The sequence below is a fragment of the Strix uralensis genome, chromosome 8 (genome assembly GCF_047716275.1).
Source record: "Strix uralensis isolate ZFMK-TIS-50842 chromosome 8, bStrUra1, whole genome shotgun sequence".
In the NCBI taxonomy this organism is placed as follows: Eukaryota; Metazoa; Chordata; class Aves; order Strigiformes; family Strigidae; genus Strix; species Strix uralensis.
In genome coordinates this window covers 7,089,247-7,113,996 of record NC_133979.1, presented here as the reverse complement: position 1 = coordinate 7,113,996, position 24,750 = coordinate 7,089,247, and the positions used below count along the sequence as shown (strand labels likewise).

General features: G+C 39.0%; 1 protein-coding gene across 3 annotated transcripts; it reads left to right on the top strand.

Moving 5' to 3' along the window:
* Positions 1–24,309, top strand: LOC141946372 (protein zyg-11 homolog B). Of its 3 annotated transcripts, none has more exons than XM_074876035.1 (14): positions 1–70; positions 7,731–7,896; positions 10,279–11,033; positions 13,621–13,761; positions 15,032–15,208; positions 15,380–15,444; positions 17,024–17,123; positions 17,204–17,254; positions 17,906–18,067; positions 18,175–18,222; positions 18,856–19,053; positions 19,146–19,198; positions 19,856–19,953; positions 22,281–24,309. In XM_074876035.1, exons 2-14 carry the CDS (start codon positions 7,845–7,847, stop codon positions 22,469–22,471), a joined length of 2,091 nt encoding a protein of 696 aa, XP_074732136.1. In that variant the 5' UTR covers positions 1–70; positions 7,731–7,844; the 3' UTR covers positions 22,472–24,309. The 3 variants fall into 3 exon arrangements, with proteins under 3 accessions (XP_074732136.1, XP_074732137.1, XP_074732135.1); XM_074876036.1 differs by lacking the exon at positions 1–70 and adding an exon at positions 1,253–1,320; XM_074876034.1 differs by lacking the exon at positions 1–70 and adding an exon at positions 6,182–6,283.
* The last annotated feature ends 441 nt before the right edge of the window (positions 24,310–24,750 follow it).

Here is a 24,750-nt window from a genome sequence, read left to right as displayed (position 1 = left end):
AGAAAAAGAAGTCAAAGACAAGGTATCTGGTGATACTCAGGTTGGAGTGAATGAGTGAATTTGTCAACAGGTATGGAAAGAACAGCCTTGAAGCTCCAAAACACATTACAAGGTGGAAGAAACACGTAATGGACTAAGACTAACAGTACTAGCCCCCCCCCCCAATCTAAAATAATTTGTGTCCGTAATTATATAAATTATTTCTTCTAAGCAGATTAGATTTTTAAGTGGTTAAATTCAGAACACGAGGACTTTTGATTCTGTTCTTGTCAGATTCTGAGCATGCAGTTTATTTCCTCTACCTCAACATCCTAATCTAAAGAATTGGGACTATATCTGACCTTTGTTATGTAGCCCCTAAAGAGGCAAAATTGTGTTTGATATTTCTAGAATACTTTGTCATCTTGTAATGATGGACACATAAATGATTTTAGCAATTGTTTCTTGAAGTTTATTTATGTGTTTTGGTGGCTTGCAAACAACCATTGTTCAAAACTGCTGTATGTAGAATCAGCAATTCTTTAAAAGGTTTAATGGTAAATTCTTTATAATTTCATTTTACTTGGACAGGGTAATTGTAGCACTCTTTACTTTCCATCCTGAAACAAAAAAATAACTGTATTCTCTTTACCAACAATACATTATAGTATGTATTTGTTGGGAGACAGGTTTCCATCACTACTACTGTATATGAAACCTAAAATTATTTTGTATAAAAGCTTATGGCAAAGCTCCTCTCCAGTCTCGAAGTAGGTGGCAAAACCTATTGTACTGGAGCAGATAATTATTCATATTACCAGCATAAACTAGTTTAGGCAGGAAACATTTAAATTACAAAGGCTGATCTGTGAACAACAAGCTGACGTTGAATTCCTGGTTGTGAGAGGTTACCCAAAGGCAAGGAACTGCTAAAAAACTGCTTCAGTCCTCAGCAGCCTCCGCTTGGGCAGACTCACCGGCGCTTCGGTGTTGCTTCATCCTTGCTCCAAAATGAAAGCAAACAGGCGTCCCACACACACCGTAACACGCGAGGCCAATGCGCTTTGTTGAATAATAGACCCTTCTCCTCACATTTTAGGCTTTTCACCCTTAAACCTGGATTTTAAGGTTCCTACTCACCCGGGGAGTAGGCAGCCTGTCCCTGGCGCGGCCCCTTTAAGGGAGGCGGGCTCGGCGTCGCTTCCCGGCCGGCTGAGGCAGATTCACTTCCAGGTCGGGGGGGGTAAAAACGGGGGGAAGGGGAGGGAAAAAAAAAAAAAGGAGCTAAGCTCCGGGAGCCGGCTCGCTGGGCGCTCACCTCCGGCACCCAGCGCCGCGATGGTGAGTGAGGGCCGCGGGCAGCGCCGGGCCGAGGAGCTGCTGAGGGGGTGGGTGGGGTGGAGGGGGGCGGGCAGGCAGCCCCCCGGCGCGGGGTGACAGAGCCCGGCGGAGGGGAGCTGAGGTGAACGGCCGCCGCCCCGGGGCAGGGGCCGACATGGCGGCGCCGCGAGCCCCGCTGCGCCGGGCGGGTGGGGGCTGCCGCGCGCGCGGGCAGCTGAGGCCGTTGGCCGGAGCGAGTCGGGCCCTGGGCGCGCGCCCCTGCCCCCGCTGCCGCGGGAGGGGCAGAGCCGGGAGCGACCCGGGGGGGGGGGGGCGGGGGGCACGGCCACGGACACTCCTTCCCCTCACCCGCACGCAGGGACCCCCAGAGCCGGGCCGGCAGCCCTCGCTGTTGTGTAACCGCTGCGGCTGCCGCCCTGGCGATTATATAAAAGGGGCGATCGAGACCCGGCGGAGGGGAGGCTCAAGCCCGGCGCGACGCGAAGGGGCAGCGGCAGCTCTGCCCGGTGCGCCCCGGCATCACCACAGCGCGGCGAGGGGCATGGCCGGCTCGGCCTCGCTGCCGCTGACCAGCTCCTCTCCCAGCATCTTGGGGGGTCGAGGACCGGTGGCTGCGGCCGCCTTTCCGCCACGCTGGAGCCGGGGGCAGCCCGCCGGGGAGAGCTCCTCAGCCGGCCGGCATGAAGGGCGGGAGAGGAGCGGGCAGCTCTCTCTGCCTCCTCCGGCTCATGCCTCCCCCCCAGTCTGGGTGCAATCCAACCCTCAAACAGCACTTTTCCCTCTGGGGCTTGCTTTGTGCAGGGGCTGTCAGGAAAAAGCCGTGCCACTGCAAGCACGGGTTTTGTGGTATGCACGGTACGTGGGCCTTGCTGATCTGTGTCATGGGTGGTAGCCTGCTCTTAACAGCGCGGAGCTGGCCAAAACCGGCGTCGGAGAGACAGCCTTTCTCTGTTAGAGAGGCCTCGGAGCAGAACATATGGGTGCTGTTTTGATTGCTCCTCTGAGAGATGAGTGTGCATATTTGCTTTTAAAGGACTAGCAAAAACTTCCTCGGTTATCTAGCCTCAGCACTTGTTACTAAAAGCCTAATATCATTTAATCCCCTAATAAAGTTTTTTATATTAAAAGTAGGTACCTTTTGCACCTGCTGTTCTATTCAGTGGACTAGGGTAGACCTTCATTGTTTGATGTTTTGGAACTATGTACTGACGTCTAAATTTATGGCAAAAATTCTAATTCATGGCATTTCTGTGCACCTTTGTTGCTGTGCTGGCACTGTGCTTCACCTTAATAGCTTTCTTCCTTCTACAGTTTTTATTCACTCTGCAGTATTTATAGGCGGCATTCGTATCTCTCATCTTTCGATCTGCTAGGCTAAGAAAAGCTGGTTTTGTTTCTTACTCCCAACATGCTTTTTTCCCCCAGAGCATTCTAGTAGCTGTTATGTTCAAACTAAAATGATGCAGGTATCTCTTAACATAAATAGCCCCATGAGATCTCTGAGTGTCTTGAAAATGACATAATACTTCCATGTTTTTGCTTGATGCTTTTCCCGATGCCCTCTTTGGCTGCCTCAAATTGTTTTCTTGTGGTTAAGCAAACCATTCAGGTTATTCTCTCCAGTCATTTCTAATTGATGAACTCATATCTGAAGTTCTTGATATTAATCTTGAAATACATGGCCTTACTATGTAGTTTTAATGTGGCACTATTTAATTTTAGACCTCTCGTGATCTCTGCCAACTTTGTATCACTAGTAACTGTAATCAGCATGTTCCCACTTGTGCCAGAATAGTTAATGTTAAATTTGAGTTTTGAGCATAATCCTTCCTTGAGCCTGGTTAATAAGTTGCCTACATCTGTTTCATTCCATTTAATTTAAGTAGGATAATCATAAAGCTTTCTTCGTAATATAAATAAAATCATAAAGCTTTCTTCGTAATATAAATAATGAAAATGTTCGTTTTTCGCTGCCTTTCCTTTATTAGTGCTTGGAAGAAATTTGATGACCATTACTTGAGTTGCTATTTCTTGATTGTTTTAAGAAAGTAAGTAAAGTTCTGGGGCTGTGGAGAGGTGGAAAACAGTTAGAAACGTGGTATGTCCAACGCATATAGAGTAAGGCTCTAAATTACCTCTTATTTTTAGCTAACTTTTTGAGAGAAATAACTGCCACAATTTGGAAGATCCCTTATCCTGTACCCCATCTCCTCTCTTGAGACTTCAGACAGAAAAAAGCAGATGGGCCTGGCATACAGAGCCCTTGTGCATTTGGGTTTTGTCATACTGAGTCTGCAGTCGGGTATAAGAATTGGGGAGTATGTCACAGAAGTGGTTCTGTTAGAGCTGAAAGTGGTATTTGTCTTCCAGTGTTTTCAACTGGTTTATTGAGGGGGGGCGGAAAAACCCTAAAAAACTACCTATGGAAAAAAAGGCTTGATTTTTAATGAGTCTGAGACACAAAGCCAGAAGGAACCAAATCAGGCTGAAGTTGTTAGGATCACAATACCTATAGTGAAAAAGGCCCACACAGCAGTGGAATTTACTTTTTGTGCAGAGTTAGATTGCAATTACTGATGTAAAACATCAGTTAAGCCTGTCTCTTTTTTAGTTATTGTTGTATAAACAAGTGGTTGCGTCGTGATGCTTTCTCCAATGAACAGGATTTTGTTTTGATGCTCACACTCTGCCAGTTAATCCAGGCATAATGTTGTGTTTAAGATTCTCTAACTTATTCTGCATGTTCCCTTAAGCGCTTTTTTAAATGCATTTTGAAATACAGGTTAAATATATTCTAGCAGTATTTAAAGTTGATTCAAGGGGTTTTTACAAGAAAATGCAGAGGATAGTATTCTTCGGGAGCACCTTTCCAACCGCACTAGTGTGCGAGCTGTAAGCTGAACTGGGTAACATCATGTTGAAGTAGGTATTGCATTTCAGTCCACTAGGGTATTGGGTTACTGTTAGATGCCAGTAGCCATGTAGTTTACTCCTCCTCCTCCCCTCGCCCTTTTTTTGTTTGCCTTGGTTATATTAAGCACTTAAAGTTGTCTTTTTAAAGTAATTAATTTAAATAAGCCTTAAAAAGCCCATCTAAATGCAATTATTTTACTTTTTGTACTGTTCCATAAGCTAGTTGGTTGTAGATGTGTCACATTCTCTTATAACATCTGTTTTAGCTAATGACGCCTTGACTTGAATCATGTAATGCATAATTCTGTGGTTTGGGAAATTTATATTTATTTTCTGGCCACTGAATTAATTTGATAGAATGAAATAAACTGTGAGGTTACATGGAAGTGCCAGATAATAAGATGGCTATGCAAAAGTCAAATATGCATAATAAAAGTTCTACTCGAATATTGCTGGATGATCTGTATTAAATAAATAAATAAATAAATCCTGCGCTATGGTTGACACACATTTACAGTGTCTCATTAGAGTATCAGAACCAGAAAATGAAATGAGCTGAAAACAAATGCCAGGTTTGTTTTCAAGTTGACATTGAAAAGCATAGCTAGAGAAAGGAACCACTTAAATCCTAACCTTTTAAGAGTTTAAATACAACTGAACGCTTTTACTATGAGGTCTTTAACTGGGCAATATTCTCTTTAAGTAAACAGAAGTTGAGAAAAGGAATGCCGCTAGCTCACATCAGAGGTTTACAGGGTGCATTCAAGCTGTTCCATTTCAGTAGCAGACAGTCTAGAGAACTGTTTTTATGATGCTTGTCAAGGGACTTTATTAGATATAGATGAAAATGTTTTGCGTATCTGCCCAGGTTACCTTGGGAGCCTTCATTAGGTGTGTTTCTTCAGCCTTTTGGCAACAAGTTGAAGAAACATTACAAATGTCTCCTATAACTGGTGTAAGTGGAGTTAACAAAAACAATATTATGTTATTTGCAAGTGTAATTGATCGCTGCTTGTGGATTTTGTTCCTTTATTGTATGGAGATGTCCTGTATGGACTTCTAATGCAACTACTTTATATGAAAATTAAAACAGTATCTCCAAATTACAGATTGGCCAGTTAGAGGTACTGGCTGAAAAAACAGTTTTCTGAGTCATATACTAGTGGCCTATCTGCAAGGCTAAAAATTCTCATTGGAGTTTGCTTGCTGATATGTAAAAGTGTTTTAGCTTTTCTGGCAGAAGTTATGGAATGATGTCAGAGGAAATGAAGGGAGCCAGTATTCTGGTTTTGTCATATTTAAGCATCAAATTAGAAGCACAAGATCTAAAGGGAGATGAGGATGTCTTTGCTTCAGTGGGAATAATTTTCATATGCCTTTGAGTAAGGGTTCTGATTTTTTGTTTGAATCATCAGCTGTCATATAAGTCCTGGGTGTGTGTATTAATTTCAGGTTAAAAAGAATTTTTTTCCATTTCCTTTAAAAAATGTACTATTTTAAAGTAATGGGTTGTTTTTTCTCTTTAGAAGTACTTCAGGCATTGTTGCACATTATAAAGAAACCAAAGATGTTCACACTTCCAAATTCTGTCCTTCCTTTTCCGATCAGTTTAAGATTGGAGGCAGCCAAAAATTGCCATTTTCTGGTAATGTGAGCAAGTGTCTTGGGTTTGGCCAGGATAGAGTTAATTTTCACAAGAAGCTGGAAGGGGGCACAGCCAGGACCAGCTGACCTGAACTAGCCAGGGGGATAGTCAGTACCATGCCATGCCCAGTATATAACTGGGGGAGCTGGGCAGGGGTGGGCTGAGCGTCAGGTTCTGGGTGGTGAGCAACTGCATTGCGCATCACTCGTTTTGTACATTCTTTTATTAGTATTATTGTTGTTATTATTTCTCCTCCCCTTTTGTGGTCCTATTAAACTGTCCTTATCTCAACCCATGAGTTTTTACCTTTTTCTTCCAATCCGCCTCCCCATCCCACAGCGTGGGGCAGGGAGTGAGCAAGCAGCCATGAAGTGCTTAGTTGCCAGCTGGGCTGAAGCCATGACAGTAAGTCACATCACAAAGTAACTCCTGTTGTCCTGTTTCTTCCACAATAAAATGTAACAATCAAGCTTTAAAAAAAATAAAAATTAAGCATTTGGCAAAATTGAGTCAAAGGAGTTGGAAGTTGGATGTCAAAAAGCAGCAGAAAGAGCTTGTATTTGAATAATTTGGGGTTTCTAGTTCCCAAACCTGTACTTAAGTCTTTCAGGAGCTATTAAACCGCAGTGTCTCATTGTTGTCAATACATGATTCATTAAAGATAAGCTCCATTCCATCTTTGCCCTAACATGGTACCTCTTAGTCTTCAAATAAATGCACCTTGTTTTATAAGACTTTTTTCTGTAACTTTCTTTTTATATTTCTTATATATAACCTTTTATATATTTCTGTACTTATGTGATGAACATAGTAGGCAAATGAAGTGACAGAAGTTAAATGAGTTAGGGAAGAAAGGTGAAATTATCCAGAACTTTCAGTATAAAAGGCAAGCTACAATTTTTCCTACAGATGAGATCTGGCAACAGTTGACACTGTTATTTTCAAAATTGTCTGGGGGAGTATGTACCAGTCACTCAGCCTTCTTTTGTGTAGTGCTGGGGATGATTCACAGTGCTGCGAGTCATTCTTTATGTTGATTAATCTGTGTGACTGAAAACAGTAGGCTATTATTAGGCATGGAATAAAAAAACCTTTGAGATTTTTGTGTATCAGTGTACAATCTCAAACTCTGAAGGTAAAGTTCAAGTTTATATTCTGCCTTGTCCTTTGTACCCAGGGTTCTACTATAGATGATTTCCAGGTGCTTAGTGTAAAAAGGTGAAAATTGTTATCTATAATCAGAAGGAATACTACAATAGTGTTACTTCATTGCTGCACAAAATGTGGAATTAAAATAGGCCTTTCTGAGTGTCCTTTTTTGATCTGAAGCTCTAGCTGCCCTTTTCAGTATCAAGAATTGCTCCTAACTATATGAAATTTATTTGCATTTCTAATGTAGGTTGGTAGTAGACTTCTAGTATGGGTTGACTTTAATGCAAGATTAAAAGAAATAGTTTAAATCAAGAAGTAAAATTAGATTTAAAGTCTTCTTGCAGTCTGTCCTGCTTGATTAATTCCCAGTAGACTTCATAAATTCAGATGATCTTATCAGCAATTACTTTTCTTCCTCTGTGAACACAAGCAGGGCTCAAGCACAACAGACCAGACTGGATGTGGTTCTGGGGGTGACTGGGGGAGGAAGCTGCCCATTAGTTTGGCCAGCTGTTTATTGTGTGACCTGACTTTGCGTGGCTTTAAGGGAGACATCTTTTGTAATATTTGCCTGTTCCAATGAGAATCAGACTAACAAAGAAGACTTGATTTGCCTAAAAACAACATTATAGAGTAATGGAAGATTCATAGAATAATTTGACTAAATCTCTTTTGTTTCATTGTGTTTTGTGTATGACAGGAGGAAGCTTCTCCTTATTCTTTACTTGATATCTGTTTGAATTTCCTGACTGCCAACCTAGAAAAGTTTTGCACAGAAAGGCAAGATGGAACACTGTGCTTGCAGGAACCAGGAATGTTTCCTCAAGAAGTGGCCGATCGATTGCTGCAGACGATGGCATTTCATGGTAAAAAGCAACTATTTGTGGGTCATCAGTGACAATATTTTGCTGGAATGTGACACTGCAGTTCTGGTGTATTTTCTAGTAGAATCTGCTGTTGCAGCTGTTAAAACTGTCTTCCTTAATCTCTTAATAGAGAATTTCTGTGATTTTTGCTTTTCCAGCTTCAACTGAATGTTGCATTGCCATATAGATAGTTCTAAATAGAAAGTCGTTTGTCTTGGGTTTATGATTTTAATTTAATGTTCCTTTAAGGGAACATTCTTTAATAGATCTTCTTTCAAATACTTCAAAAAAATTATTTGATCCTACAGCACTCAGATATTTCAATATCTCTTGCAGAGCGAGTGATTGAATTTTCTTTACTGTGTGTCCTTGTGATTAAACTAGGAAATAATATTGTGGTTTTCATCAAAATAGTTTCTCATCTCTTTTAACACTTTTGTTGAAGTGGAATTATTTTCTCAAAAGCAGTCAGTTTCAAGAGTAGTATAAACATATGTGAAAAACACCTTCTGGTGTACTTATATTCTATGTACTGGCCTACCACGTTCTACAACGGAAAATGTTGTGTCAATAAAAGCTTCTTAGTGTGAAAGGGATGAATCTACAGATTACCGTAGAGAAGAAGCAGGAGACCCATTCCAGATGATCCTGGAGGCTTTTATTAAGAGATGAGACATGACACTAGAAAAATTACTGTAGAGAGACCAAGCACCCTATCCTATAGGTGCAGATTTGATTGGGCCTTATTGTGCAAATACTAGTGTTCTAGTTTTCTCAAGTTGTTCTAGTCAGATATAACAGAAGGAATGGTCCTAAAAAAGGCAAACTCAGAAAACCTTTTCATCTTCAACATACATTACTCTCTGATAAGTAATATTTAAAGTAGTCCCGAGAAACCAGATTCAAGGAATTACTAGAAACTTTTTACCAGTGCTAGTAATAATGAAGGCAGTTCCAGACACTGAAACGTCACAACCACTGTGTCAGAGTGCAGGACGAAAACAAGTGCATGCCAGATAAACAGGGTGTGGCTGAGGTAGGCCAGTGGGAGGGCATAAATAGATCCTTAAATGAAAAGATGAACATCAATTAAGAAGCAATTTAGCAATGCTTTAACCAAATTTTAATTATTTATGGCATTTCATTTTTCTGCTGGGTACTGATTTCACTCCATACCTTTGCTTTCTCTGCAAAAGAGGAGTGCCCCAACTACTTGGTCAGAAATGCCTAAACTGCTCCTTTAGAAAGGTCTGCAAATCTTAATGTTAATTTGACTTTGTCACAGAGGCAATTACTAGCTTAAATCCAAACTTTAGTGGCGATGATGTTTTTATTCAAATATACTGCATTTTCAGTTTCATTCTGATGTTCAGTATGCTTGAAGATAGGAGATGAAAACCAGGAGTGTTGATGTTCATAGTCCTCTAGAGTGAAACTAGAAGGACATGTTCTTCCTACTTCTTTTGACTGTATGCTTGTGCAACCATACCATTCTCATATGGCTTTCTGTAAAGCAGTAATCCTTCTGTTGATAAGATACAAAGAAGAAATCTCGGTGTTTTCAATACGTGTTGGATAATCCTTTGCATGGAACTAAATGTATTGTTTCAGTTAGTATGCTGCAAGAAAAGACTACTTACGCAGTCTTGCTGCAGAGCAAAAAGATTATTATCTCAAACAAGATTGTTGCATTTCCTTTTTTCATTGCTGTATTTCTCTCCTTCCCACCCTTTCCTTGTCCTCCCCTTTGTCCTCTTTAAATCACTTCTTAGGTTTTTCTCACATTCAGCTTGTTTCTGAGCAACACTCCTACCTTCTTCATGAGGGATATATAAAAGAACTTAATTAGCTCAGTTTAGTGTATTGATCCTACTTATAAATTCAGTCAAATGCTAAATTATTAAGTTGAGTTAAAGAGAGATGAGAACTGGTCATTGATTGCTGGTACTATCTTGAGGTTAACAGAACTGTGACCAGGGAAGAATAACTTTCAGAAATTTTGAAATTCTGTTTTTAGCACATTTCTAACCAGTTCAGTGAGAAAATCTAGAACATGCAGGCAGCAGTCTGAATGTTTTTGAATCATATCCACATTTTATTTATTGCATGTTCCATGTTCTGAACCAAACAGGTAATGTGTATATACTGCATCTTAATTTATCTGTCCTATTCTTAAACCTGGACTTTTCTGAAAGTGAGATGGTAATCTTAAAAGTGGAATCTCAGATATAAAATTTTGAGATCGGTGGCATAATGATCCGAGACTAACTACTTTGTGATTAATTTTCTTTGTTAACACTTTAACACTCTGTTAACCCTTCAGGTTCTTAAAAGTGATGTTCTGTAACTCTAGAGCCAAACACTAATGCTATTTTCCAACAGGGCTTCTGAATGATGGAACCGTGGGCATCTTCCGAGGCAACCAGATGCGTTTGAAACGAGCTTGTATTCGGAAAGCGAAAATCTCCGCTGTGGCTTTCCGGAAAGCATTCTGCCATCACAAGCTGGTAGAACTTGATGCTACTGGGGTGAATGCAGATATAACAATCACAGACATTATAAGTGGACTTGGCAGCAATAAATGGATCCAACAAAATCTGCAATGCCTTGTGCTGAACTCACTAACTCTTTCTTTGGAAGACCCGTACGAGAGGTGTTTCAGTCAGTTGTCTGGGCTTCGTGCATTGAGTATTACCAATGTTCTGTTCTACAACGAGGACTTGGCAGATGTTGCTTCTCTTCCTAGATTAGAAAGTCTGGATATATCAAACACCTCTGTCACTGACATAACAGCACTCCTCACCTGCAAAGACCGACTCAAGTCTTTAACCATGCACCACCTGAAATGCTTGAAAATGACCACAACCCAGATTCTGGATGTCATAAGAGAACTAAAATACCTGAATCACCTCGATATTTCAGATGACAAACAGTTCACATCAGACATAGCACTTCGTTTACTGGAACAGAAAGATATCTTGCCTAACCTTGTGTCTTTGGACATTTCTGGAAGAAAACATGTTACGGATAAAGCTGTAGAAGCATTTATTCAGCAACGGCCCACAATGCAGTTTGTAGGACTGCTAGCTACTGATGCCGGCTACTCAGAATTCCTAACAGGAGAAGGAAACCTAAAGGTTAAGTGGGGGATTAATTTTACTGAAAAATTACAATGTGCAGGAAAAACAGAACTATTAATTTGTAGCAAATGTATGTGGGTGTTCATTTTTTTTTTGTTAATTGTAATTACTGACTTTATGTCAAATTCCTACTTAATTCTGGCACAGAAACTGCTAAATTTACACAATACTATTGTAAGAAGCATCTAGTTTCTGTGTCTTTTCGGTGAGCCTTAGATCCTAATTTGACATATCAGATCTAAGAGAGCTGAACGTTGTCTAGTGTGAAGTAATTTACTGGAATAATATTCTCTGGATCCCAGCACAGTACCTAGCATAAGGCAGCAATATGTAAGAGGTGGAGGTACAATTTGCATAAACTTTGAGCAGTTCATGATTAACACAACAGATACAATAAAAACTGAGCTGCTGTTTTACTCCATCACCACTTCGATTTCTTATTACAATCTTTCTGCCCACCTTGAAAGGTCTTTTGGTGGTGAATATGTAAGAAGCAATTACCTAGGATGACAAACTTCCTGTTCTTGAACAAATCCCAAATTACTTAGCCCCTTAGGATGAGATGATGTTTGCTGAAGTACATTTATTTATCTTTTAGTGCCAGGCAGCAAGACGTCGTTCCCTGTTCTGTAGGCTATGCATGCACTTACTGGAGAATGAGCCTATCCTGTCCCTGCTATGAAGGGGTCAGAATTAAAGAAGAAAGAGATGTTTTAGACATGTCACTGTCAGTGGTATATCATCTTTGACTCTGAGTTTTGTTTTATACCGTGCCATGAGGATGATGGAAGCATCAGAGGAAATGAGGAGTCAGCATAATGTGTCCATAGTTTAGTCTGTCTCCTGTGCAAGTTGAGTTTTGCACTCCAGTTTTAAAATTCAGAATGTTCTTGTTATAGGCAAGTGAGGTAACACAGCTACAGAATTTTAAAATTTTCTTTTTCCCCTGGAACTTTGACAGTTGTTAATGGCTGAGTCTCTTGAGTACTGAGTTGTCACAGCTGATAATGATGTGTATGAGTCTTGAAATACATTGTTGAAGAAAGCGAATTCCTGTTTGGTGTGATGTACAACATCAGGAAATTATACCTTATGTTTGGTATAAAATAATTATATTTAATCCTTGCTATTTAGAATATATGCTTCATACAAGTGACTGTGCTATGAAAATACAGGAAGGAAGAAAATTCTAGTAATGTAAAAGTCATGAACTTACTTGTAACAGTGTAGTTTCATTTCTTTTTTTTTAAGACAATTGTCAAGAAGAGACTGTAGGCAGTGATCATTTTATTTACCCTTTTTTTTTGTGACCTGAAATTCATTAATGACTATACTGAAATATTCAGCTGCTTAGTCTAGATGCTGCTAAAGCATAAACAGGACACAGCACTCATGGAAACAGCAGAAATAAAATACTACTGTCTTTACAGCAGTCCTGTGAAATTTGATTGTAGAAAATTCTTGAAAGACTGAGCACTAGGCAGACATTATAGTTGAGAACATGAAGCCAAGTGGAAATTCTTCATATAGTGTATAATTGGCTGCAAAACATGTCAGTAAATATGATTTCCTTGTTCTAATCAGTAGAGAATATAAAACAAATTCCAAGATGGTATCAGTTCTCTCAAGGCTGTAATATATTCCTGATCTAACAAGTTTTGAAAAATTTGGCTTTATACAATACAGGATGCACAGAATGTGATACTTCAATCTATGAACATTTGCATTGCCTTACGTGACATGTTAAGTAGACAAGTTCTGCATGCTTCCCTAAGAATTTTAAAAAACAGTGATTGCAGCAATGATTCATTAAATAGTAGGACTGAGGAACAAATCAGGTACAGTTATACAACTTACAGTTATAAAGTAGGTAACATATAGTTAAATGGAAAGTATAACAGATTGGGAAGTGGAAAAATTTGCAGCTAGTTGCTGATTTAATATTCTGAACTTAAGCTCATATTAGTCAACAGCTCGTAGCTTCTAATGCAGACTTTCGCCAAAGTTAGCTCGTTGTTTAGTTTTCATATGTATTTAAAATCTGGATTTAAGAAATACTTCTTTTGCAGAGAGCATGAGTTACTTCTTTAATATGGTGCTGGAAAGCTATTGCTACAGATAGAGCTTACAGGAAAGTTGATGTAGCCAAAGAATAGAAATCTTTTTTTATTGCCAGAGCTAGAACCCAGAGCTAAAAAATTACAGCCAAAATACTATCTTCATCAGTTTATCAGCTGCATTTGCCAGAGCATTCAGTTACAAATAGTGCTTTTAGGCAACTGGTGCATCATAAGCAGCTTTTGTTGTTTATGGAGTGCTACTTTTACTTAGTGATTTAATACAGTTCTGCTTCAAGACATGACTGAAGCCTACTTTGGGTTTTTGTGGATTCTTCTTTATGAAGAATGTTTGAAGATTGTGTAGTTCTGAATTAATATAGCCAGATAAAGTAATCATTTGGTTACTGAAGGATTTGGCTAAAAATATCACCGCCTTTGAAACTGCAGCTTTGCGCTTTTTAAGAACAAAATTTTTAAAGTAAAATGATGACATCTCGAACTAAAGATTATTTCTCTGTTCATAGGTGTCAGGAGAAGCAAATGAAACTCAGATTGCTGAAGCGCTGAAGCGTTACAGTGAACGGGCCTTCTTTGTGAGAGAAGCACTCTTTCATTTATTCAGCCTGACACATGTAATGGAAAAAACAAAACCTGAAATTTTAAAGGTAATATACATAGTTTTGATGATTGTCATCCATTGTTCCTTAAACTGAGCCCATTCCCAAAACCCTGGTATAAATTATTTTATAAGCTTTTAAATTTTTTGGATGTGACTTTTAATCTTAAATGTTGGATAAAAATTAAGAACTATTTAAACAATAGTGATGTAGAAGATGGCTAGTAGTGTTTTGTGTTAGGTAAAATTGATCTGGATTAATGTATAGTATCTGAATTGTTTCATGTAATTTTGATTATGATGGGAAGTTTTCTTCAGGTCATAGAATACCAGGTTCGAAGGGACCTCAAGGATCATCTTGGTCCAACCTTTAATGCTGAAATCTGTCATTAGAACATATCTGTACTAGGTCAAATCAAAGGTCTGTCTAGTCTTACTCCCCAGGTACAACAGTGCCTTCTGGTGATGCTTACGAAATAGTAATAAGGAAGGCATTCAGTGACACTTCTTTCCACTGTCACCTTCCAGTATGACAGCAAGTAAATAAATAGTGTTAGTGTTCTATAGCGGGCTCTAACTTGGAAAATCCTAGGAACTTCCTTAAAAATCTATTCTAGGCATTGGCTTTCCATGTCTAGAACACCAGAGATAGTTTAATTTTCCTGTGATCATAAAAAGAGGCATCAGTAGGACATGATTTTTGGTTTTCCTATCCTCTTTGAAATTGAGCAAGTGACCTTGATTTTGTTGGCTTCAGTATCCAAAAAACTTTGGCAATCAGTAATCAAAAAAGAAAATATTTTTCTTAGGTGAAATCACAGTCAACATACATAGCCGAAAACATAATTCAGGAAGAAACAGTGAAAAATATATCCTGACCTAGCAGTTTAGGATGTGATCTGAAATGGCTAGTCACCAAACAACAAGCCACTACATCATTACCGTAACACTTCAGAAACTCTGTCCTATCCCATTCAACTCTGAAAGGGTTTGGTGATTTTTATCCCAGTGTGTAAAGCAAACCCTAGATCTTTCTAGGAATCTCTTGCATTCCATGTAGCCTCTCCTTTGAGGGGCTGCCGCAACCAGTGCAAAAGGACTTGGAGAAATAGAAGTTGTCAGCTTTGACTCACTGAACAGAAGGAGATGTTCCTCCTGAGAATTAAAATCACACCAGATGGATTTTTCACTTAAGTAAAAGGGAGGCAGAAATTGGACACTGTGAGTCATTGTTGTGGCCTCAAGCAACAGTGGATTGCTCTTGGGGTATGTGCACAAACGTATAACTAACTAACGTGGGCAAAACTCTTGCATTTCAGCTTGTGGTTATTGGAATGAGAAATCACCCCCTGAACTTGCCTGTGCAGTTAGCAGCAAGCGCGTGTGTCTTTAACCTAACCAAGCAAGATTTAGCAGCAGGCATGCCTGTGCGACTTCTGGCCGATGTCACTCACTTGCTCCTGAAGGCCATGGAACACTTCCCAAATCATCAACAGGTAAAAGACAAATTTTCTTTATTTTTCTGTAGGATTCCTTGTCTTGTGGATCTTACGAAAGGTTTCTCCAAATCTCATGACCTCATGGAAATATGTTCAATGATTCATATCAAGAAAATACTCTGAAATATGTATGTGTCTGATGAAGTAATTCTTTTTAATTTCTCATAGCTGCAAAAGAATTGCCTTCTTTCACTATGCAGTGACAGAATCCTTCAAGATGTTCCATTTAACAGGCAAGTTTTATATGTCAGTTAAAATGAGTTGCAGCACTGCAGAATATTTTTCTTTGTTGTCTGTTCCTTCAGAAGGTTTGTTTCTGGACTCAGTTTTGCTCAGTTTAAATCATTCCAGCGTGCTGAATTTTTCAGGCCTATATTATTTTGGGCCTGTAGTTCACAATTGAATATAGGTCTGAAAAAAACACTTTGATATACAGATTTTTTTTTTTTTTTACTTCACCTGGAAGGGTCTAACAGAAGTGAGGATTTCTCTGGGGAACTATGGGATTGCTTTTTTGCAGAGATTTTTCTACTTGCGTGTTTTGCCCAAATGCTTTGAAATGTGTTGGTCTGTTTCAGAAGATTGTGCCAAATTCTTCTTCCTCCTTTGCAAGCAATTCCTGTGCACTTTGATATATTGTAGAATCATAGAATGGTTTGAGTTGGAAAGGACCTTAAAGATCATCTAGTCCCAAGCCCCCTGCAGGGACACCTTCCACTAGCCCAGGTTGCTCAAAGCCCCGTCCAACCTGGCCTTGAACCCTTCCAGGGAGGGGGCAGCCACAGCTTCTCTGGGCAACCTGTGCCAGTGTCTCACCACCCTCACAGGAAAGAATTTCTTCCCAATGTCTAATCTAAATCTACCCTCTTTCAGTTTAAAACTGTTACCCCCGGTCCTATCCCTACACCCTCTGATAAAGAGTCCCTCCCCATCTTTCCTGTAGCCCCTTTAAGTACTGGGAGGCCGCTCTAAGGTCTTCCTGGAGCCTTCTCTTCTCCAGGCTGAACAACCCCAACTCTCTCAGCCTGTCCTCACGGGGGAGGTGCTTCAGCCCCCTAATCATCTTTGTGGCCTCCTCTGGACCTGCTTGAGCAGGTCTGTGTCCTTCTGATGTTGGTGCCCCCAGAGCTGGACACAGCACTGCAGGGGGGGTCTCATGAGAGCAGAGCAGAGGGGGAGAATCCCCTCCCTCGACCTGCTGCCCACACTGCTCTTGATGCAGCCCAGGACACGGTTGGCTTTCTGGGCTGTGAGCGCACAAGCTGGGTTGCTTCTTGTCAACCAACACCTCCCAGTCCTTCTCTCAACCCACTCCTCGCCCAGCCTGTATTTGTGCTTGGGATTGCCCCGACCCATGTGCAGGACCTTGCACTTGGCCTTGTTGAACTTCATGAGGTTTGCCCGGGCCCACCTCTCCAGCCTGTCCAGGTCCCTCTGGATGCCATCCCTTCCCTCCAGCGTGTTGACTGCACCACACAGCTCGGTGTTGTCGGTGAACTTGCTGAGGGTGCACTCGATCCCACTGTCCATGTCACCAACAAAGATGTTAAACACCGCCGGTCCCAATACTGATCCCTGAGGAAGGCCACTCGTTAGAAGTAAGAGACCCTAAGCAAAGAACTCAAAGCTGGCTGAGGCTCATGCAATACCTGTAATTCACTGTGTATTTCTATTTTGTTGGTACGAAGCAGCTTTACTGCTGTTAATCTTTTGTCTTGCATGCATTTCTCTCTGATGTGTTGTCTGTGTATGTTCTTTTGTTTACTAAGACTTACGAGACTTCTGAAAATTCAATTTATTTTTAACTTCCAGGTTTGAAGCAGCCAAACTTGTTATGCAGTGGCTGTGTAATCACGAAGATCAAAACATGCAAAGGATGGCTGTTGCCATAATTTCCATTCTTGCTGCAAAGGTACGAAATTAAGCTTTGAGATGATAGGATAATATTGTTAAAGTCTAAAAAAATGTTGATATGGTTTTGTTTGTTTACAGCTTTCAACAGAGCAAACAGCTCAACTTGGTGCAGAACTCTTCATTGTTAGGGTAAGTCAGATACTTTCCTGACAGTCGAAAATACCATCCTCTCCAGCTATTCATGCTAACAGTATTCCTAAAGATACGAAATAAACATAAGAAGATAGAATTCTAAGAACACATTAACCTGTATCCATTTCAAAGCTCTTTAGAAGAGAAAAGCCTAGAGTTTGTTAGAGATAATATCAGAGACAGTGGCAGGGAAACATACTAGCATAGGTGAAAAGAAGCTGAAGTGGGAAAACTTGACATAATTAATACAAAGTAAAATAGCAAGACATCTCTTGATTTGAAATCCATTGTATAAGATGAAGGATACTCAAAATAGAATATTTGAAGTAAATGGGTTAGTGCTGTCAATGTTCACGTGGGGTCCAGAGTTCTGTGGATGGCTTTGTGCCATCTGTAATAATACTAAACATGTAATTAGGGTGAAAACAAAGGAATTCCTCTAGCAGGGAACCATGTTCAAAGGGGATGTAAAAAGTTCAATAGCTGTTTTATTTTGTATAGTTTGACCCTGAACATGTAGATCTTTACTCTGCATATAAATGATAGCTATGCGTTACCCCAGTCAGCGCAGAAACAAGCTGAGGAGCTAATACAATTTTTGGTATGCAATCATAACTGGGATTTTTGGAATTTTTTTTTTTTTTCCAGCAACTTCTACAAATAGTTAAACAGAAAACAAATCAGAATCTTGTAGATACTACCCTCAAGTTCACATTGAGTGCACTTTGGAACCTCACTGATGAATCTCCAACAACATGTCGACACTTTATTGAAAATCAAGGGCTAGAGCTTTTCATGAGAGTCTTAGAGGTGAGGAGTACAGTTTTGGTGGTAGATTATCAACATAGGTTTATAATTAACATTGTTTCAATAATAAACATAAATGGTTACCTGTAGTTTGTTTCTTTTTTTTCCAGTCTTTTCCATCTGAGTCATCCATCCAACAGAAAGTTCTTGGACTTCTGGTGAGTTTAAAAAAGAAAAAAAAAAAAGCCTGAAATATATACTGTTAAAAATTGATTTTTAAAATTTTTGTTTTTACCCCATATTAATCTGAAAACTTGCCTAATATTTTTACATTGTCCTTTAATCTTTATAGTGTGCATTATTCACAACTAACTTTTTTTTTGGACTGTGTTACCCATTCTCCAGTAGCTCTAGTTATATTGAAATTGATAGTTACAGTAAACAAAAAGAGCTTTTAAGACAGGACAGTGAGTGAGGCTTCAGATGAGTCCAAATGTAAAAAGGGAGGTTGAAGATCAATGCAATTCAGAATTGTGCACTGCTGAAATTTACTGAAATTGTGTTTGTTAAAACTAGCCTTTAATTTAGTGTAGTCTGCATGCTTATAGCCTGAAATTACTTATGAGAAAACCTCTTTATTTTGAGACAAACTTCTGCATTATACTGGAAAAGTTTTCAAAAGCAAAAGTAGTATTTTGACATCAGGTGGTCACCTGGATGTATGAAGATGTCATCCTGTTGTTTATATGTGTTTACTTAACACAATGTAGTTCAAGTTCATAAGTTTATCTCCCTCATATCATATTTTTTCTGTTGACATTTTCTCTTTTCTGTTTTTTCCTCCCCTCTAGAATAACATAGCTGAAGTTAAAGAACTCCATTCTGAATTAATGTGGAAGGACTTTATAGACCACATCAGTAAATTATTGCACAGTGTGGAGGTGGAAGTTAGCTACTTTGCAGCAGGGATTATTGCTCATTTGATATCTCGAGGAGAGCAGGCCTGGACATTAAGTCGCAGCCAAAGGACATCTCTCCTTGAACAGCTGGTACAGAAATAATGGTGAATTTTATCATACTCTTTCATATTTTTTCAGTGTTTGTATTTAACAATGAGTGTTCTTGGTTCTGTATTTTGCAGCATTCTGCCATTTTGAATTGGCCAACCCCAGAATGTGAGATGGTGGCTTACAGGTAACTATTGCCTTGGTTTTGAGTTTGGAAAATAAACTGAGCTAGATTTAAAACTTGTTCCCAAAGCAGAGTGAGCTGCCAGCTAGACATGGCTTTGTTCAGTGGAATAACACTTATTGGCTTAAAATACACACCATGCTAATTTTCCCTTTGTGACCAAAGAAGGTTAGGGACTCCTGTAAAAGAAAAATGTAATGTTGTTGTTCTGCTTTTCTATTAAAGGTATTCAGCTGCATGCCTAAAAGACTTGGACACAAAGATTAACTAGTAAGGTTATATTGGCTAGCACTTGGTTAGCACTATCTGTCCTAGATAAAGAAGTTTGAGGCCAAGAAGTACAATTCGATAATTACTGTCCATCTAATCCTTATAATTTCCACTGGTTTTTACTCCTGTTTTCAAGGAGCAGGAGGTATCCAAATAAAATGTCATAAAATATGTGGTAAAAGCATACCACATATCCACTATATATGATTTTTGCTAGTAATTGTCTTAAACATTAAAAGGCTTGCCTGCTGCATCTAAAATTCTAGTTTACCAAGTGTCTCTCCTAGTTAAACCTGTGGCTGAATGAGTAGACAACATGTGACCTCTGAAGTAATAATATCTAGTAATAAAACAAGTTGCTGTACCTCTCCTTTTATTTTTTTTTTATAGATCCTTCAATCCGTTTTTTCCGCTACTTGGCTGTTTCATGACACCTGGTGTCCAGTTATGGGCAGTGTGGGCCATGCAGCACGTCTGCAGCAAAAATCGTATGTAGTAAGATAACTTTACCCTTAGAATTCTTATTTCTTAGCATATTATTCACTAGCATGAAGTGGGAAAAATTAGAATTTCTGAAGTATACACTTGTAATCCTTTGGAGAAACTACATTTAGGCTTTAACTAAATGGGTCAGGAAAAGAGAGTAATAAAAGTTCTTTATATCCTTTTTATTTACTAGAATTTTACTGTTAAATGCACAGTATTCCGAAATGTGGACATGTGTTAAAATTAACAACATTTTTGGCTTGCACAGGTGTTTTTATTCAGAAGTGTAAATATTAATAATGGGCACAAATTTCTTTTAAATTAAGAACAATGATTGTAGCAGGTTACTATCAGAACAGAAGTTTTAAGTAATCCTCATTGCTAATCACCTTTTTGCAATAACTTGCTGTGAAGGTCAGTTTCTTAATCTATCTTTCCCACCTGTGAAATGAGAACACCAGAGTCTTGTTTGTATGTGATGAAATGCACAAGTATTGGGAAAGGAAATAAATCCCCTAAGCATACCTAAATGTAAGACTGGACAAACCTTCCTGGCTTTTAATGCTTTTATTCTTTTGACATAAATTTGTATGATGTGAATGTGTGTATTGTCATGAACTTCTACCAGATACGAAGCAGCTTTCCTCTAAAGTATTAAAAGTATTTTCTGTGCCAGTTTTTTAATCTTCTTGACAGTAGAATATCTATGCTTGTTTATCTCTGTTCCATAAATCACTATTTCTATGGGGAAAAGACCAAACAATAACACGGTGTAATACATAATTGCACATAAAGTAGTTTTCCTGCTCTTTAGAGAGCTCATAAATATAATGAGACGCTGTTCCCAGGGTACCCTGTCCAGAGATCTGTGAGGACTTTTCCCATGTTGAAGTAGGACTGTTCTGACAAAGTTGTTTTACTGCTCAGACTCTGGATAAGAGTTTTTCATTAAGACCCTGTAATTGCTCTTTGTGCCTCCGCCCTGTTACCTTAGTATGGTCCTATTTGTTCTATTTATTTTGTGCTGCCCTAACCTCTGAGCTTTCCACGTGCCACAGAGGCTTGTATTGACAAGGAGTAACTGCTCTGTTGAATGGAGAGGCTGGAAATACGTGGATGGTGTACTGTTGATTTGAGATCAAGACAGTTCCTGAAGTTTAGTTCTGATGGTAATCAGTGCCAGAAGCTTCTGGACAAAGTTGCAGAGAAACTAAATGTTTGGTAGCAAATGTAATAACCTACTCTGAGGGAAAATGTGTTTAATTCTGAAATATAAAGATTTATTTGGGGGGAGAATATTAAGCTTTTGGTGCTTGGCACCAAGAAGGCTTTTGGTCCTGGTGAGAAGATGCATTTTATTTTGACCTCTTCTAGATGAGGATGAAAAGTAGTCTGGAATTGATTTTTCTTGTTTATTTTTTTTCTCCTTTTGCTGTTTCTTTATGTCATATCCACCTCAATGAGCTAACTTAACTAAAATATTAATAGCATGCAGTAAATGTGATCCCCAGTGAAAAGCTTAATGTCAGCATTTAAACAACTCTGCTGTTGCTTCACTGAGATGAATGGTGAAATTTGGCATATCTGAGGTAATGCTCTGTGGATTGCATTAAAGTCATCCTTCTTGTAACAACTTCTGAAGCTTGCATGTTATGTTAAACATATGGCTCTTTTTATAGCTGGTCCCTGCTTGTAATAACACTGGAGCTGATATAGGTGTGCTTTCAACTTTTTAAAATCACTAATGAAAGTGGAAAGAAAAGTATAATTTTATCCCTGAAAAGGCATTCATAGCAACTTATAACTAGTTAAAGGCTACTACCATCAATAGTATTTGGCAAACTGTTTTTGAAGGAACTAGTTTCTATTCACTCTACAAGCGTGTACAAATGATGTGGTGTATCTGATACCATTGTTTGGTAACTGTTCTGTACTGAGGTTTTTGGTAAAGGTGATATTTTTACCTGGATACTCATAGGTACTATAGTACTTCTTATTCCCATTTCTTAAAATTTGTATATGTGCACTTAAAATGCCTGTGGAGGAGGTGGGGGGGAGAGAGAGAATACTATGCATGTTCCAAAGCACTTTCCAGTCAGCTAAGACAGATATAGAAACAGACCTGATTACAGTCCAAGTCCTGTCCAAAAAAATCTGTTATTCTGTTGTCACTTGTTAAGGTACAGATGCACTTCTGAAGACACTTTAGGGAGTGTCCTAAATGCTGCCTGGTCTAGGAGACAAAAGTGGGTTTGAATCAGTGTTTACAGTATCTGCTACATTTATGCTAGAAATTTTTTTTAATTCCCTTTTTTAAATCTTATTACAGCTGCCAGATACTGCAGCATGTTAATTGAAGAAGGTGGTTTACAGCACTTATACAACATCAAGGAAAACGTCCAGACTGATCCACATGTTCAAAGGATTGCTATTGCCATCTTAGATAGTTTGGAAAAACACATTATGCGTCATGGGAGACCACCGCCATGTAGAAAACAACAACAAAATAAGCCAAACTGAAAGCTGCAGGTATAGGATTGTAAAGTATTGTCTCTGTAATAATCCTTTCTGATGTGTGTGTAGTTGGAGTAACTTGTAATATAGTGGTCACCATTAAAGTGATTTGCCAGTAACTGTGGTACCCAGCACCATGTACGGTAACCCTTGGTGAATGTCAACTTTAATGGCAACCGCATATGCAACTTGTAAAGGGTCACTGCTTGAGCTGGTCACACCTGTAGGATTACTGCTGGCTACAAAGAGATGGGACTTGTACAGATCAATATGCACATCTGAAAAAAAAGACTTCTAGGAATATCTTGTTTTGTGACTTCTGGGAGAGAAAGTTATTTTATCCCTGTGATTGCTGTTCATAACACTGTTTACCAGTTTGGTGTTTGAATAGAACTGTGTGTGGCTGTGAGATTCAACACTTTTACAGATTAAAACAAAAGTACATGCATGCAGGTTACAGTGAGACTTGTAACTAAGGCGACCAAAATGTCCATTGTCTCATAACCCTTCTAAACACAAATGGGGTCTTCAACTTCCTTTTTCTTTTGCCTGCGAGCTGTGTTCTTTTGTTTTCCTTACTGCTAGAACAATGCCTTTTTGCAGTTCAGCTCTCCTCAGTCCTCCCTACTGTTAGTAAGGTGGGGACCGGCATTGCATCAGGGAAAGGGGAAACCTGCTAAAGTAAAGCAATAGAAACAGGGTTAAAATGAGACAAAATCCTAAAAAGATGAACTAAGCTTGAGATTTTAAACTTGGTAACAAGAATGGGGTTTTGTTGTTGTTTGACTGCTTTTGGTTGTGTGTGATATCTTTCTTCTGTTTTTAGAATACTGATAGGGAAAGGAGAAGGCTCCTTAGAGCAAAATGCTGACTTGTCTTCATCATGAAGGGGATTGCATGTCTTGATAGGAGGCCCAGGATATTTGGTCACCTTATTTATAAAAGACTAATGATTGCTTTGTTGTTTTCTATAAATATTCTGTCTGTATTGTGCAGTGAATTATATTTCCAAGTCATCACAGTGCAAAATATCACCCAGTGTTCTATGTAAGCCCTGTGTCAATTGCATTGTTTTGTGGGGTGTGAAATTTTACATAAAGATGCTAACTGTAACAGCTTTTTCTTTCTTGGTTACCTATGGGTTTCAAATGATGTGTTGAATGAAACATTGCACAGCATACAGATGCCTGATAAAATACAAGTGATGGAAGCAAACTGCATGTCCATTCAAATTCAATTTAATTTCAGGTATTGTTTTTGTTTATCTGGTTAGTCTTCATATTTCCATGGCAACTGATTGATATTCAGAGAATCTTTTGTAAATATATTGGTAATTGAGTTTAAAAAGAAAACTTATGTTTGGTAGCTTACTAGCAGGGATGGCCTCTTCATGATGACCATATTTTACTATTTTTAACTCCCTCCCTCTCCCAACTCCCATCCTTCAAATAAAAACATCACCTCTAATCTTCAATAATCTAGTTATTGTGTATTTCAGCAACTTCAAAAGGTACTGATCCAGTAATTTAATCAATGTTGTGTAATTGCTTTTTGTATGAAGGTATAATTTGGCTAGCATCATTTTCATGTGTGTATCAGGTTATATACAGTTTTACTGATTTGGAAAGAAATTTGTTGTAGCTCTGAATTATGAAGGTGGTTTAAAAAAAATGAAAAATGGCCTGAAAGCCTTTACCCACCACCCTTCTGAGATGTCTGCTATGGGACTTCTGTTACAAAATTTCCGTTACATGAAATAGAACATAAAACTTGTCAAAATTGGTGTTGATAGAATATAAATCAATTGCTACAAGATTTTAAAATAAAGATGACAACTGTCCTTACATTACTGGTTTTTCCTAGTAACAGGAGAACTTGCTGAAACATCTTAACTAAAACTGGGGGTGGTGGGGGGGGTGGTGGGGAATATTGCTACTACATGCAGCACAAAATGCATGTGATACTGACATCAGTCCAGATGGTGAAGATGTCACTTCATGAAGTTCTGCAACCAGGAAGCACAGACAGTGTAAATGATTTTTCCATACCTATTTTGTTTTGTTCCCACATGCTTCAGGCAAACAAACAGTGAACAGAATTCTTTTAAGCTAAAAAGTATGATTGCCTACAAGGTATAAATCCACTAAATATATTTGCATGTGCCAGTTACAGAAAGTTCTCTTCACATTCCTGTGCAGCTTCAGGAGTTCCTGCCAGGGTATAATAATTTTGGGAGCAACTTTTAAACTCTTGTATAAATCACCTGTGGCATTTGCATCTATTTT